The sequence below is a fragment of the Cynocephalus volans genome, chromosome 6 (assembly GCF_027409185.1).
Source record: "Cynocephalus volans isolate mCynVol1 chromosome 6, mCynVol1.pri, whole genome shotgun sequence".
In the NCBI taxonomy this organism is placed as follows: domain Eukaryota; kingdom Metazoa; phylum Chordata; class Mammalia; order Dermoptera; family Cynocephalidae; genus Cynocephalus; species Cynocephalus volans.
In genome coordinates, this window is record NC_084465.1 from 66675996 (window position 1) to 66690173 (window position 14178).

General features: G+C 35.4%; 1 protein-coding gene across 4 annotated transcripts in view; it reads right to left on the bottom strand.

The window, feature by feature from the left end:
- Positions 1 to 2041: 2041 nt before the first annotated feature.
- Positions 2042 to 14178, bottom strand: part of HEPACAM2 (HEPACAM family member 2) — a 44322-nt gene continuing 32185 nt past the window's right edge. For 2 of the 4 annotated variants that reach the window (XM_063100534.1, XM_063100533.1), the window contains 6 exons: positions 9833 to 9958; positions 9718 to 9742; positions 9588 to 9625; positions 8181 to 8254; positions 5001 to 5110; positions 2084 to 2145 (listed from right to left, as the gene is read on the bottom strand). In XM_063100534.1, the coding sequence (XP_062956604.1) occupies positions 2142 to 2145; positions 5001 to 5110; positions 8181 to 8254; positions 9588 to 9625; positions 9718 to 9742; positions 9833 to 9958 (377 nt within the window). In that variant the 3' untranslated portion in view covers positions 2084 to 2141. Of the gene's footprint in view, positions 2146 to 4996; positions 5111 to 8180; positions 8255 to 9587; positions 9626 to 9717; positions 9743 to 9832; positions 9959 to 14178 lie in introns of those variants that run through there. The other 2 variants (XM_063100535.1, XM_063100532.1) reach the window with 2 other exon arrangements.

The window sequence follows — 14178 nt, forward strand, 5'->3', positions numbered from 1 at the left end:
TCAGCAATTCCTTGTCGCTTTCAGAGGAACCACGTGATGAGGGGGTCCATGTTTTTGTGTGTGTGTGAGAGAGATACAGAAATGAGAGTAATTGAAAAGTGAGTTTGCAAATAACAAGAATATATATGACGGCACTTGAAAAAGTTCGTGAAAGAATGGAGTTAAAAGATAATACGAATCTTTCCATGCACTTCCTCTCATATTTTTATTTTCTTTGGTTTGTGGTGAGAAACTCTGGAGGGACACAGAAAAATAACCAAACTGAAAACCAAATGCAAAAACTAATAAACATAGTTATCTTGTTGCATACTTTTTTATAGGGTTTTGGTTTGCGAATCATGAGAGTGTATCACTACCTTTTCAAGAAAGACTGTCGGTTAAAGTGTTTCAGGGGGAGGTTTAGGAAAAGGAAGGCAGAGATGCAGCCATAGTTTTTTGTAGTGTCTGCCCTCCAAATAAGAGGTGTGTCAGCAAAGAGAACAGCCCCAGGAAACGTGAGGACCTGCGAATGAAAAAGGAGGGGAGAGGTGGATGGAGCTGGGGTGGATGGGTGACTGTGAAAACTGACCTGCTCTCTCCTGGTCCTGCAATGGGATTGCAACCTTTCTTTGACTCTGACACTGACAAATTGCATTTAGCTTAGAAACCCCTCCTTGGATATACACTTGTATATGCCACATGATCTCGGTGGTGTAAAACAATACCCACAGATGAAGGGGAATTCACCACACTGATGATTAACCTCATTTCTGCTTTCACTTTGCTTTTCACTGTTCTTTCTTCCTGTTTTCCTTATCAACTTTATTTTTTGAGGCTTTTTTTTTTATCTTGTTCTATTTTTGCATTTTTATGAGATACCACAAATCCTTTCTGGTACTGGAAGGAGTATGAATAAATATATATGTAATGAATCTAGGAAAAAGCTAACAGATTATTTCTGAGAGGTGAGATTATAAGTGGTTTTAATTGTCTTATGGAGGGTCTTCTGCATTTTCAAGTACTGTGTTTTTACAATGGGCATGAACTCTTTTTCTAATCAGATAAAGTAGTTTTTAAACTAAATGCAGAAGAAAATATTTGTGGTAGGATTGATTGACTTTTCCAACAGAAAAATATATGTGGCAGAGAAAGAAGACCAGGAAGGATTATAACACCAAGTTTAAGGGTTCAGATCCCTGTCGTGGGACTTAGTTTTGGTTTTCTTTTCACCCTCTGTGTCTATGAAAATATGGGACGTACAGTGTAAATATAGTGGTTTGCTTGAAACATTTTTAAAAAGAAATTCTTTTTTTCTCAATTTATTTTCTTCTGTATAAAATGGTAGACCACAAGAGAGCAAGATTCTTACTTTAATAGTTTGCTATAATCTACACTTTATTGCACATTGGGAAATAAGGATAAAAAATCGAATTCTACAATCTGTAATATTTTTACTCTGCAAGACAAAAAATCAAGGCCATATACAAGCAAAAAGGGAATAATTTATTTGAATCCATCTTTCCCTGAAAAATAAAAATAAGACTTTAATAAGTCATTTCCTTAAGGGTTTACAAGTCTTTTCAAAAACACCATTGATGACTGACAACAAGGAGAAGGCACAGTCTTGCTTGTTGTGAGAACCATTCTTATTATTTTGTGGTACAAATAACAAGAAAAAATTTGGGGAATAAAATTTAAAAAAATGAACTTAGCAACCTTAACAGTAATGGGAATTTAATAAAACAAAGCCTGCTGAAAAATGTACAAATAAAGTTTCCATACTTGTAGGTGTGATAGGATAGTGTTAATGTTGTTGGAAGTGAAAGTATAGATTAGAATTAATTGCGTTTTTAAGAGAAATTTGATATAAAAAGAGCAATTGAAAAGGCACATCCTTTTCTCTCTCGCAGTCAACACAACAGACTGTCCACTGAGGAATATTTCCCATGACGTTCCTCTGTAGCACAACACATTATGTGTATGCTGGAAAACCTGCAGTCCAATTTGTATAATGCCTCTATTCTGCATTTAAAAGAAGTAATGAATAAGAGGTACTGGGCTTGATTTCTTCACTGATTCCAGACGAATAAGCATTTTCAGTGTTTTTCCTCAAAATGTTCCATCATTATTTCACTCCAATGTACTGCTTTGCCCATGAAAACTCACCTGGAAAAGAGAGATACAAGATAGGTAAACTGTTCTATAGATTTTCAGGCCTACAGGTAGAAGAAACAAATTATTTTATTCCTTTCCATGGCTGCAAATAATGAATGTTTTGAGGTAGCTCAAAAAAATTACATTTATCAACCAATAAATATAAAGAGTAAGCAAATGTTAAATTCTGTAGATAATTTCCTTTTGAAACTATAGGTTTACTTCCTTGAATGTCTTATATTAACACTCAGCTTTGGGTTTAAAACAAATCATGCCGAGCATATTTAAGGAGGTCAACAGACAGCATTTAAATAAATGCAGCCATAATTTCAATAAAAAAGTAATTGGGCTGAGTACTAGAACATGAACACAGACCAGTTTACCAGTTTGTTAAACACCAGTCCAATTAGGTAATAGACACATGTAGTCAAGGAAATAACACTGTTAGAATAGTCTGAGAGCCAAAAAATGAAGTTGTTTGGCTGTCTTTTCTACCTCAGAAGCAACTGTCAAATAAAGATAAAAGAAAGCTATAAGTTAGGATTCTTTGACCAAAACTGGTACATTCGCTTTGTGAATGGAGGATGGAAGAGATTCACTAACCACCTGTAATACTGCATTATTCATGAAATTGATCTTTGAATTTAATTGGACCTAGAGAATAAAACCATAGGTAATCAGGAGAGAAAAATGGTATCTGCGTCTATAGGCAGTATTTATTTTATTGAGTAATTTTTATTTTACCAGGTATCACCAGTCTTTAGTTAAAACAAGCAAACAGGAGCCTACTAAACTATGAAATCCTTAAAGACTGACTCTTGGTTAACCTCTTTTCCTAGCACATAGTAAAATGTCCTGGAAATATCTGTGGATTGATGATAAATAAAATAAATGCAAAACAGTTTCTGATAAAAAAAAAAAAAAGAAAACATTCTACTTATTTGTTTTTAAAATTTAGAATAGGAAATGGAAATCTGCATTCAAAGAAAATAACACTTTTTAAAATGTTAGCTCTCCCATTTGGATGAGTTGGAAGACAGGACAAAAATTTTAAAAAAGGATATTAGAGAGAAGGGAGACAGTGTCACAGAGAAAGAGAGGAAAAGTGAAGGGCAGACTCAGAAGAGGCAGAACTCGAAGGATGATGATAGGGAAGAGAGAATGAGCCACTGAAAGACAAAGACACACACAGAGAAACAAAAAAAGAGTCAGAAGACAGGGAAGAAGGAGGTGAGAAGAGAGAGGCCACGGGAGCCAGGATGTCACTCAGTTTGGGGCTCGGATCATGAGTGGGTGTCCTGGAGTCCTGCCTTTTGAAGGAGTATATCCTCGGTAGCAGTTGTGAATAGTCTTTTTATAGGCTTGAAGGTGGGCATTTCTGCTTTATTTTAACCTTCAAATTTTATTTTTGAAATACTCTTTTATATTTTCAAGAAATTCTAAAGATTTTGTTCACGTCCAAAAGTTTTAGTTTAGAAGGTGATTTTTTTTTTTTTAGAGAATTGGTTTTTTGACATGTAAAAACAAACCAATCACTTTATTTTTTGTTCTGAAAGTGTAGCTGCCATATTCACAATTTCAACTCAGATTTATTTCATTCTTGGGAAACTTAAAAGATAAACCTCAAGTTTTTATTTGATTTTACTGTATTCTAGAGGGAAAAAAATAGATATTTAGAGCAAAGGATATATTTTAAAAAATGAATTTAAATAGGATGATATTTTAGTGGGATTAAATCTTAGAAAGCAGACATACATACCGTGAAAATTGTTTCTGTACCTTATATTTAACAAAGAAAAATATCCCCTAATTTCCTGTCTAGAAAGAAAAGAGTTGGTTAAGTATCATTTTAGAGAGATTTTATTTTTATACTGTCATGGAATATCATCCCACTCCCGTGTTCTACTAAATTAATAATATAATGCTTTAAACCAATTTTTTTTTATTCAAACCAGTAGTTCCTAGCTCCTTCAGGGTCTAGGTAAATTTTCTCTCAAGGGGTGTTCTGAAGTGTCTTGCCACTTATTTAGCTCTTAAATGACTGCATAGTCTCCCCAGGATTGGTTTCTTCCTCGTAAGATGATTTCCCATGCATTCGTTCACTCCTAGCTGTTATTTCTGCTATTTACCCAGAGGTGTGCATGAATTGTTTGGCTGGAACTGTTTCTTTTGCCAGAGGGGAAGTTCTTGCAAGTGGTTATTGATGTTCTTTTCAAAGTCAATAAATGATAAATAAATAAATGATGTAAGATGATTTGTGGCAGTTATGCCTGCAGGCAACTACAGCCCACAAAAAAAGAGAAGTTTATTGTGTTATTTCAGAAGACTTAGGCTTAGTTTCTCCATGGCAGGAAGGGAGAGAAACTCTTTAGTGGTAGCCTTGAGCTTAACTGGATAAGTAGTTTCTTGGCTTTGGCCTCAACACAGGCTTTGTCCTCTCTGGGTGAGAGGTCAGGCCTCACTGTGGTTCTACTCACTTGGGAATAGATTGTTGTAAATTGTAAGAGGTTGGGTATTTGATGCTGCTTGTACTGGGGACCTTCTGGAAGCTTGAGAGCTTCCATACCTAGACATGCAGTCTTTGAGGGGATACTCAAAGATTGACGGGGAGAAATGTACACAACAGCTGACTCTAGAGCTCTGTATCTAGCTCACTGGCCCACGTGTGTGGTCCCAGAAAATATTTGTGTGTTTGCCTGTTTTATTCCTCAAATTTATTTTCAGGTTGAGAAGTGTGTTTAAATATACAGAAACTGTAATTTCCTGTTTTAATATTTTTCTCCTGAGCTTTTCAATAAATTCCGGGGAAAGCAGAGGCTGAACGCCTAGCCCCTCCATAGCACCATCAGATGCAAATTCATACTTACTCTGGATAGTCTTGCTGTTGGGCAGGGATGTGCTGAATAACTTCATAAATTGTACTGTGCAAACCTTGCCCTGATATGCCATCAGAGGCTGGAACAGACCTACTCGGCCCCTACAAAATGTGGCACATTAATAGAAATTAGTACAAGACCAGTAAGTAGTATTTCCACTATCTTGCATAGTTGAAAACAACTGGCAGTAGTGATAATTAGAGAATTAGAATTGCTATTGTCCCTAGAATGTTCATTTCCTTCTTGTTACAGTTTCCTGCACTGAAAGGTCAGAAGGGGAAGAGCTTGACAAAGCTATCACTTTTTTTCTTCAATTAAGAGGAAAGCTGGCAGTACTATAAAGGTAATGTAATAGAAAGAAAAATAGTGAAAGAGGAGATATCAGGACAGCTTAGAAATAAGAGAGCATATATTTTCATCTTTTAAATTACATTTCAATTGGGCCGAGCCCGTGGTGCACTTGGTAGAGTGCTGCGCTGAGAGCGCGGCGACGCTCCCGCCGCGGGTTCGGATCCTATATAGGCTGAGTGCCGGTCACAAAAAAACGACAAAAAAAAAAAAAATTACATTTCAATTATTATAAATACTATTTGCCAATTATGTGCGTGAGGGGGCTTAAAAGGAAGACTGTATCACATTGCAAATGAGTAAAAACAGTACCAAGAAATATAGAACACACAAACGGAGATACTTGGGTTTGAAAGTAGTAATGGGCTCTAAAGACTAAAGACTTGGATGAATGTGGAAAGAATGGTAGTGTATTTATGTTTGGTAAAAACCAGTATGTACTTTATTGAAAATGGCATTTGTTTTTTAATTCCCATTCCTTATATTTTATAATTTCCTTCTGCCTGTAAACTTCCTTCCAGTTATTTAGCCAAAGTCTAGCTCTCCTTCCCTTCCCAAATGCTTCCTATTTTCATCATGTTTCTGCTCATTTTCATATTTATGTAGCTCTACCTAGGGACTCTGCCCTTTGTAAGTCTGAAGAGTTCTCTATCTCATACAATTTGACCGGCTAGGTTATATTGGAACATTTTATCTTTATGTTTTTCTGGAAACCACCTGTTTCCATTCCATTTGCTGAAGCTCTTATGGGCAGCCATAGTATGCAGTCTGTCCTATAATTTTTGTGTTGAGGAGATTTTGGTTTATAGTTTGGTTTTTATATACTGGAGATCTACTCTTGATTTTCTTTGGTATGGAGGTGCTATGATAAAAGCAGTCTATAGATGTTCACTAACTTACTCACCTAAGCTAATATTAGAGCTGTTAAATAACAAACTTGTTCATTTAATGCAATTGTCTTCTGTCCAACTCCTGAAAGAGGTACTAAATGGACAGTGAAATGTACAACAGGTACAGAGAGAAGTATTCCATTTGTACAGGTACCACAACAAGCCAAGGGATTATTTCAATTTTTAAAAACTCAAAAAGTTAGTAATTTATATCTCTTCTTAACTTTGCTTTTGAGATCTTGTTTTATTATTTTCCTTTTCTTCTCAAGGCCACTGCATTTGATTGCTAATCTTCCTACATAACTGCCACTCTGGCTTCTTCTCAGGTAGATTATCCTCACGTCTTCATCTTCTTCCTCCTCCTTTGATTGTTGGTTTTGATTTCTCACTTCTTCCTCAAAGTACCTGGCATTGCCAATTAGGAACCTCGGCAGATTTCTCGGGAGTTTTCAGCTTTGAAGGTGAGCGTGGTTCCAATTTAAGTTATTCTGTTTATGACAGAAACAAGTAGGGCTTTTGACATATAACTAAAGCACCCATTTCACTGCTTCAAGTTCTTGAGGACTGCAGCATTTCGAATCAATAGAAGTCCTCCCAAAAAAACCTCAAAACTGAGTATTGATTAATCCCAAGGCTAAATTTAAAGTTGCTTACATAAATCTCACTCCTGTCAGGAATTCGCTGGAATAAAAAGTGTGCACTATTTTAAATAAGGAAACTCCTTAGTTCAAAAATTCAATTGTAAGTCTTCTTAGCTCTTCAGCTTCCTGGTCTCCCATTTGAAGCCATACCTTAGAGCAGGGCTTTCTGTGATGGTGAGAAGCCATTTGAAATAATTGATCCACCAAATTTTTATTTTTGTCTTTTTGATTGTGGGAGTGAAGGGTGAGCTAATTCTTCCTAAGACTGACTAGACTGCAAAGACTTTGCAGGGCAGTCTCCCCTTCATCTGTGACAGTGTGGGTGCTACTGACTCGCCCTTAGGGAGGATGAAATCCCAATCAATCTCTCCGTTACTCACCTGGCACTTCTGAAATAAAGTCTATGGCCAGGAAACTTACTGGATGAATCTTTCACATTGATAGAATGCTCTGAACAAGTGAAGTAACCATTCCCTAATGGCAAATAGTTCTTTTTAAAAATGGAAGTGAGGATGCCCAGAAGCAGGTAATCCATTTACGGCCTCTTCCTTAAGGAGACCATCATAGGGAAATAAGGAAGTAGGGGAGAAATTGGTCCTAAAGAGATCTATTGTTAATGAGCTGATTAGCTCAGGAAAACTTCCTGCATATCTGTTAAACAATATTGATTGCTTTAAAAGACCTTTTTATTTTTTTTGGCAGACTGAAAAAATGGCTTCAACTGTATAAAAGTTCCCTCCCCCTCCAGCTCATGCACTTTTAGGATACTAATAAAGATGTATACCTGCATACTTTAGGTCTGTGTGGTACCTTCTTTCTGAAGAGCACCAGGTACCTTCAAGAATATGATCAATTGTCTTTGCAATGTCTTCAAAAGATATGAGGGGGGAATGAAGGGGAAACTGAGGAACAGAGAGAGTTCAGTAAAGTGATGTGCTACAGTCACCAAAGTGATGCAGTATGATTTAAACCAGGATCTCCTGATCCTTTATTTATTCAATTCTCTTGACCTTCAACCTAGTTAGTTCTATCTTCACTGAGCTTACCAGGTAAAGAATGTTTATTAATCAGCATAACTTCCTTATTTGTGTAAGCTTTACTCATACAGGCCGAGAAAGATGTTTTAGCTCCCCAGATCCGGCAATGTCATTCATTATAGAGTAAGTCAACACTGCTTAGTGGGTAATGCAGCCATTCGACCACACTGCCCAAGTGTTTAAATGAATGCTGCTTACACCTCTGGTGAAGCAGAATTCTACTTCTTGGTTAATCAGCTACTAGGAAAAACCAACCCTGGGAACACCAGAAGCATCTGGAAAAGCAACAAATTCATATATTCCAAAGTCATCCAGAGCGTCTTCATGGCCTGAAATGGAAAACAAATACTATTTACAAACCAGATGTCTTGATTTGCTATTGTTTTTAAAAACATTTGCAAAACTTATCTTTATTGTCTGCTTTAAGTGGTATGTGTACAAAACCAATTTCACATTTCCTAATCCCCTATAGTCATATTGCCATTGAAAAGTGTTAGAAATCACTTCTTCTGAACCTGAGAATTGAAACAAAATTGGAAGAGTTATTCTTAAAGCCTGATGTAGGAACAGAGTCTCATATATTCAAATGCACACATGTGGGCAGGGTTGTCCTTTGCAACCTGCAGTTACTGGAGACTCATGGACACTAAGGCTTCAGCCTGGAGGTCACAGCAGCCCTTGATTCACTCATATTTCCTGCACCCTGCAAGATCTAACAGATACCACCAGAACTAACAAGAATAAATAAATAACTGTAGCTTCCCATACATACAAAATATAATACAATATAATCTGTAAAATGACGGGGGTGGAGGTGGTTGGGAGGAACCAAATGGTCTCTGGGGCCCTGCCCAGCTCTGACATTCTATCATCTGCAACTGAGGGAGGGCTCGGTAAGAGGGAGAAAAGAGGAATTTATTAATCATCAGGTGTCATATTAGGAACTCCACATACATAGTTTTATTTAATTATTTATTTAATCTCATAGCAACTCTAGGAAGTTTTCATCCCTATTATATAGGTGAGGAAGTTGAGGTCAAGGAAAATAATTAATTTTCCCAAGGTGACATAGGGTGAAAGTGGCATATATGGAACTGAAACCTGGCTCCCTGTAACTCCAAGGCCTAAGCAAATATCCATTGTTAACTTATAACGACTCAGTACAGAGTCAACGGTGATGGCAATGAGGGTCACACTGAGGACAAAGAAGTAGCACTGGCCCCTGTCAAATCTTCATTTCCTCTTCTCTCTGGGATGAAACTGCCAGCATTATATCTTCTTTAGGAATTAATGAAGTGAAAGAACACTTTGACATTTTCAAAATAATAATACTAGGATCAATGGACTAGGATTCAGTAGAACTCAGTGACTGTGGCAAGTGACTTCATCTCTCTGACCTTAGTTCTCTTGTCTGTAAAAGGGAATTAAGAGTGCCTTCCAGGCTTGTTTTACAGACTTGTGTCATTTACATAAAACCAATACAAAGAAAAGCACTTTGTAAAGTTAAGGCACTATTTAAAGGTAAGGATTGTTAGTATTAAATTAATATAGCTTATATTAATTCTATTACATTAACAGTATATTATATATAATAACTAATATCAGCAATATTAATTAATGTACATTAACATTGATAATAGCCCTTTTCAGCCTGGACATTACCTGAAAATGTTTGTGTTTTCCTGTATTCTGGTTCTGGCCTGAAAGGACAAATAGGTATTTCTATCATGGATAATAATGGAGGAAAAAGCATTCAAGGAAAGAATTATTTTCATAGAAACATATGAATTACCTGCCATCTAGCTTCTGTTTTATAACTAAAACCGAGAGAGAGAAAAAGAAACAAAGTAAGGTACTTTTTAATACATATATAAAACTTTAAAAATTTTTTTCTAATTTTAACTTACCTTTGTAGGGTTGGTATTTTTTCCATAGGAAGAGAAGACCCATGGATATAATAAAAAATAGTGATATCCCAGTTATAATTGCTAAAGGGGACAGTGATTTCCCTTTTTGTGCAAGCTTTTCCAGTCCTAAATAAAAAGACAAATATATTTTTAGTAATAAATTACTATATAATTTGACTCTTTAAGATTTATCTTAAATGAGACACAATTGCAAATATATGTATATACACACAGAGAGAGAGAGAGAGACCAAATGGAAGGACTGCACTTATTTTAGAACATACACTAAACTCCCTAGAGATATTTGTGATTGGAAATGTGTGAACTGCCCAGGATAATACCGATACATTGTACTAGTTGTAGCAAATAGCTCATGTCATACTTCTTAATTGTGCTTGCACCTTAATTTAGATCTGTTTCATCTCATTGTCTCTACATCCCCAGATGCTAGGTTGTTCTCTCTCTCTCTCCTTTCATCTCACTCTTTTAGCATAATCCAAGTATGCGAATTTTCTAGGGAGGTGGTGTGTGATTAAAGTTGCTAGAGGGAAGGTGTTTATTTCAAATATACTTTATCGATTTTTGACCAATAAAGAAATGTCAATTCCTAAAATAGGAAACGTGTGGTTTTCAATAAAATTGAGTCCCATCTTGTGATTATAATTCACTTTGTTTTATATGTTATTCCCTTTGTTAATATCACCATATAAAATATGGTACAAATATTTAACATCTACTTAGCGCTTACAATATGTTAGGCTCTGTTCTAAGGGCGCATGATACATATTAACTCCTTGAATCTTCACAACAGTCTTATTAGGGAGATATTATTTTCTCATCCTTTCTTGCAGATGAGTCTGAGGCTTGCCCAAGGTCACTCATGTTACAAGTGGTAAAGTCCAAATGTGACCCTTGGTTCTTAACACTTTATGCTGCTTCCCTTTAATGCTATTTTAACACAATTTATTAACCATGGCTATGATAGTACAGCTCCAGACTCTAACATGTTTAGTCATACAGTTAATCTATACAGTAGGAAGGAGTTGGCATGCAACAAATTCGAGTAACAGATGTCTTCCATATTATCATATGAATCAGGTATCCATGTGGAAACGAATCATGGCGGTCGCCTGTCTCTGTTAAGATGAATGTGGAGTGGAAGTCATGTGATGCCACTTGCACTCCACAGTGGTGGTGAACAGCCTGGAGAACCTGAGTGTGGTGAAGAGCATGGTGGCCACTCACCAGCACAATAAACACCCAGCCTGCACCCTGTCCTCCTCCACATAAATCCTCTGCTGAGGTCTCCAGCAGCTAACATAAGCAGGAAGCCAGAATCTTTTCTTTTTCTCAGTATGGACCTACATACACTCTCTTGGCTTTTCCACCTAGAATACTTTCATTTTTTAATCTTTGAAGAATCTTTTCATAATGAAGTATACTATAGATCACATATGCCAAACTCTAATAAGTAAGTCATAGAAATTATGCTATCTTTTCTAATTTTCCCATACAACGCTGTTCCCCTTAAGTTCTCAGGAGTTAAACAAGGTTGTTTTTCATTATCAAAAATCTTTACCATCTCTGATGGGAAGTTTATACATTTCTAATATTTATTTAGAGAATTGAGTTCTTAAAGTATTCTTCTACGGAATTATAATAGCTGTGTGGTGTGACATGTATTGTCTTTAAACAGATTTTAAACTCTTTTAAACTTGGATGGAAGAAATAAATGCAAGGTAGTTGAAAATGAACTAGAATAATAATTTACTGGTTTTAAATCTAGACTAGAACATGGCAATTTAGTAGACAGATTTTTTCCTCCTTTTCTCTTTGTCATTAAGTTGTAGAATAATTCATATTCTCCCACTGCTAGTTGACTTTTTAATTTTTCACTGCTTTAGCACTTGGGTGATCTCTTAGTGAAGTCTTAATCAGCCTTTTTTTGAATATTGTTCTCCTGCTTCACAGGTTTGTTCTCTCTAAAGAGCTGTGCAATTTTGAGTGAGCCATTTGACTCTTATGGGTTTTGATTTTCACACTAGTAAAATGAGGAGGTGAGAGTGATTGGCCTTTGTGTTCTCTTCTTGCTCTGATACTCTATTATTTGGGGCAGCCAGAGAGGTTTACGGAATGTTCATTATGTCAATAGGACAGTGTATCTAGTGGCATGCTAATAACTCAGTTTCAAAAAAGATTGCCTGGACATATATACATGCATAAGTTATAAATTTTACTGATATAAAGGATGTAAAGCACATAACTTGCAAATAACAATATAATACGCAATACTCTTTATTGTTAATTTCATACAGCTAATCAATTCTCATGGAGTGCTTTTGTTGATTTTGCTGAGCTCTTGTATCTGTAGTCAACCTATGGGTGAAACTCAACCATGTTTTGACAAAATTAGTCTTTAAACAAATGCTTGATTACTATCCAATTCAGCAAAGAAATTGCTTACATCACTGATGAACAAGTGTAGTTTCAACATGAATGTTGGTTGATATTTAATAAGATTAAAAAGAATCAATAATGACATACTTGGAACTTCATTCATAAGTGACGTGAACAACTTTTTTGCTGAACTGAATAGTAGTTTTTGAATACTGAAAGAATATTTTCTCAATTTTGGTATTACAAGGCTGCATTCCAACCAACTGAGCTAACTGGCCAGCACCCTTATTTTCTCAATTTTTTTGGTGTCTTATATATAATGTAATGTCTACAGACACAACATACTTTGAAGCATAATTTGCATTACTATTTTCTCCACCATTTTCTTAAGTTTAGACAAACTAGTTATAGAGAAACATTCTCTGAGTTTTGAAAAGTAGTATTTTCAGTATCAATTAAAAAACATTTTTTTTGCTTTTTTTTTTCTGTGTTTTTTGGGGGTGGCTGGCTGGTACAGGGATTTGACCCTTGGTGTTATCAGCACCATGTTCTAACCAACTGAGCTAACCAGCCAGCCCTAAACATATTTTCTGATTTTCACTGAAATTTATTATTTGACCTATAGGTTATTTAGAAGGGTGTTACTTTTCTTAAGCTTGGGAGTTTTCTAGTTTTCTTTCTGTTATTGATTTTTAGTTTAACACCATTCTTGTTAGAGGGCAATCCTTTGAAATTCGTTTTTTTTTTTTTTTCAATGTCCACACGAATGGTCATATGAAAAGAGGGTGTGTTCTGCAGTTGTTGAATGTAGTATACTGTTTCAATTAGGTCAGATTGTTTTCCTCTATTTCTGCTAAGTTTTTTGTCTGTTTGTTTCATCAGTTACTGAGAGAGATATTTTAAAATCTCCCACTGTGGATTTTTCCATTTTCATTTGTCAATTTTTGCTACTTACTAGGTGTACTTTGAAGCTATGCTATTAGGTGCATACAGATTTAGAATTTTTATATCTTTCTGCTGGATAGACCACTTTACTCTTATGAAATGTTCACTTTTTATGTGAAGTAATGCTTCTTATCTGAAATAATTTAATCTAATTCTTATATAAGTTATCTGATATTAGTATAGCTACACTAGCTTTCTTCTGGCTGTTTGTATGGTTTATTTGTTCATACTTCTATTTTCAACGTCTCAGCATCCTTATATATATGAGATGTGTTTTTTGTAAGAAGCAAATCGTATTTTTCTAATCCAGTTTGACAATATTTGCCTTATAGTTGGACTATTTAGTCCATCGACACCTAATGTAATTACTAATATATTTCTGTTTAGATCTACAATCTTATTTTTTCTATATTTCCTACCTTTTTATTTCTCTTTCTCTCCTTTGTTGTTTTAATTTGGATTAATCAGGATTTTATTTTATTCCTCTTTTCTTCTCTATTTGCTTGTTAGTTACACATTTTTATTTGTCTCTTAGACTTTAGAGATTTAAAACATTTTTTGACTAAAATTAATACTTTTACTACTTACTGCTTCCATCTGCTTCTGTAATGCAAGAATAAATTCCATATTAAAGACGGGAAATCTAAGACTCCAGGACTCAAATTTGAATTTAATAACATCTGACTACAATTCTATGTTCTTTCTACCACTTCTGCCTGACCATTATACAAGAAACAGAAATCCTTCCCCCAAATTAAGCCCAAATATACTTGGTTCTATCAATTTGAGCTACAACAAATAAATCAAATACTTCCTCTATGTAATGCCATCTCAATTGTTTGATGAAACTCCCACATCTCCCCTAAGGATTCTCTTCAGATTCAACATCCCCCGATCATTTTGTTACTCTTTATAGGTCTGGTTTTCAGATTCTCTACCATCCTAGAGGTGCAATTTTGGAAGCTCAACAAAAGTTATACAGTTTCACTCCTAAGATATAAATT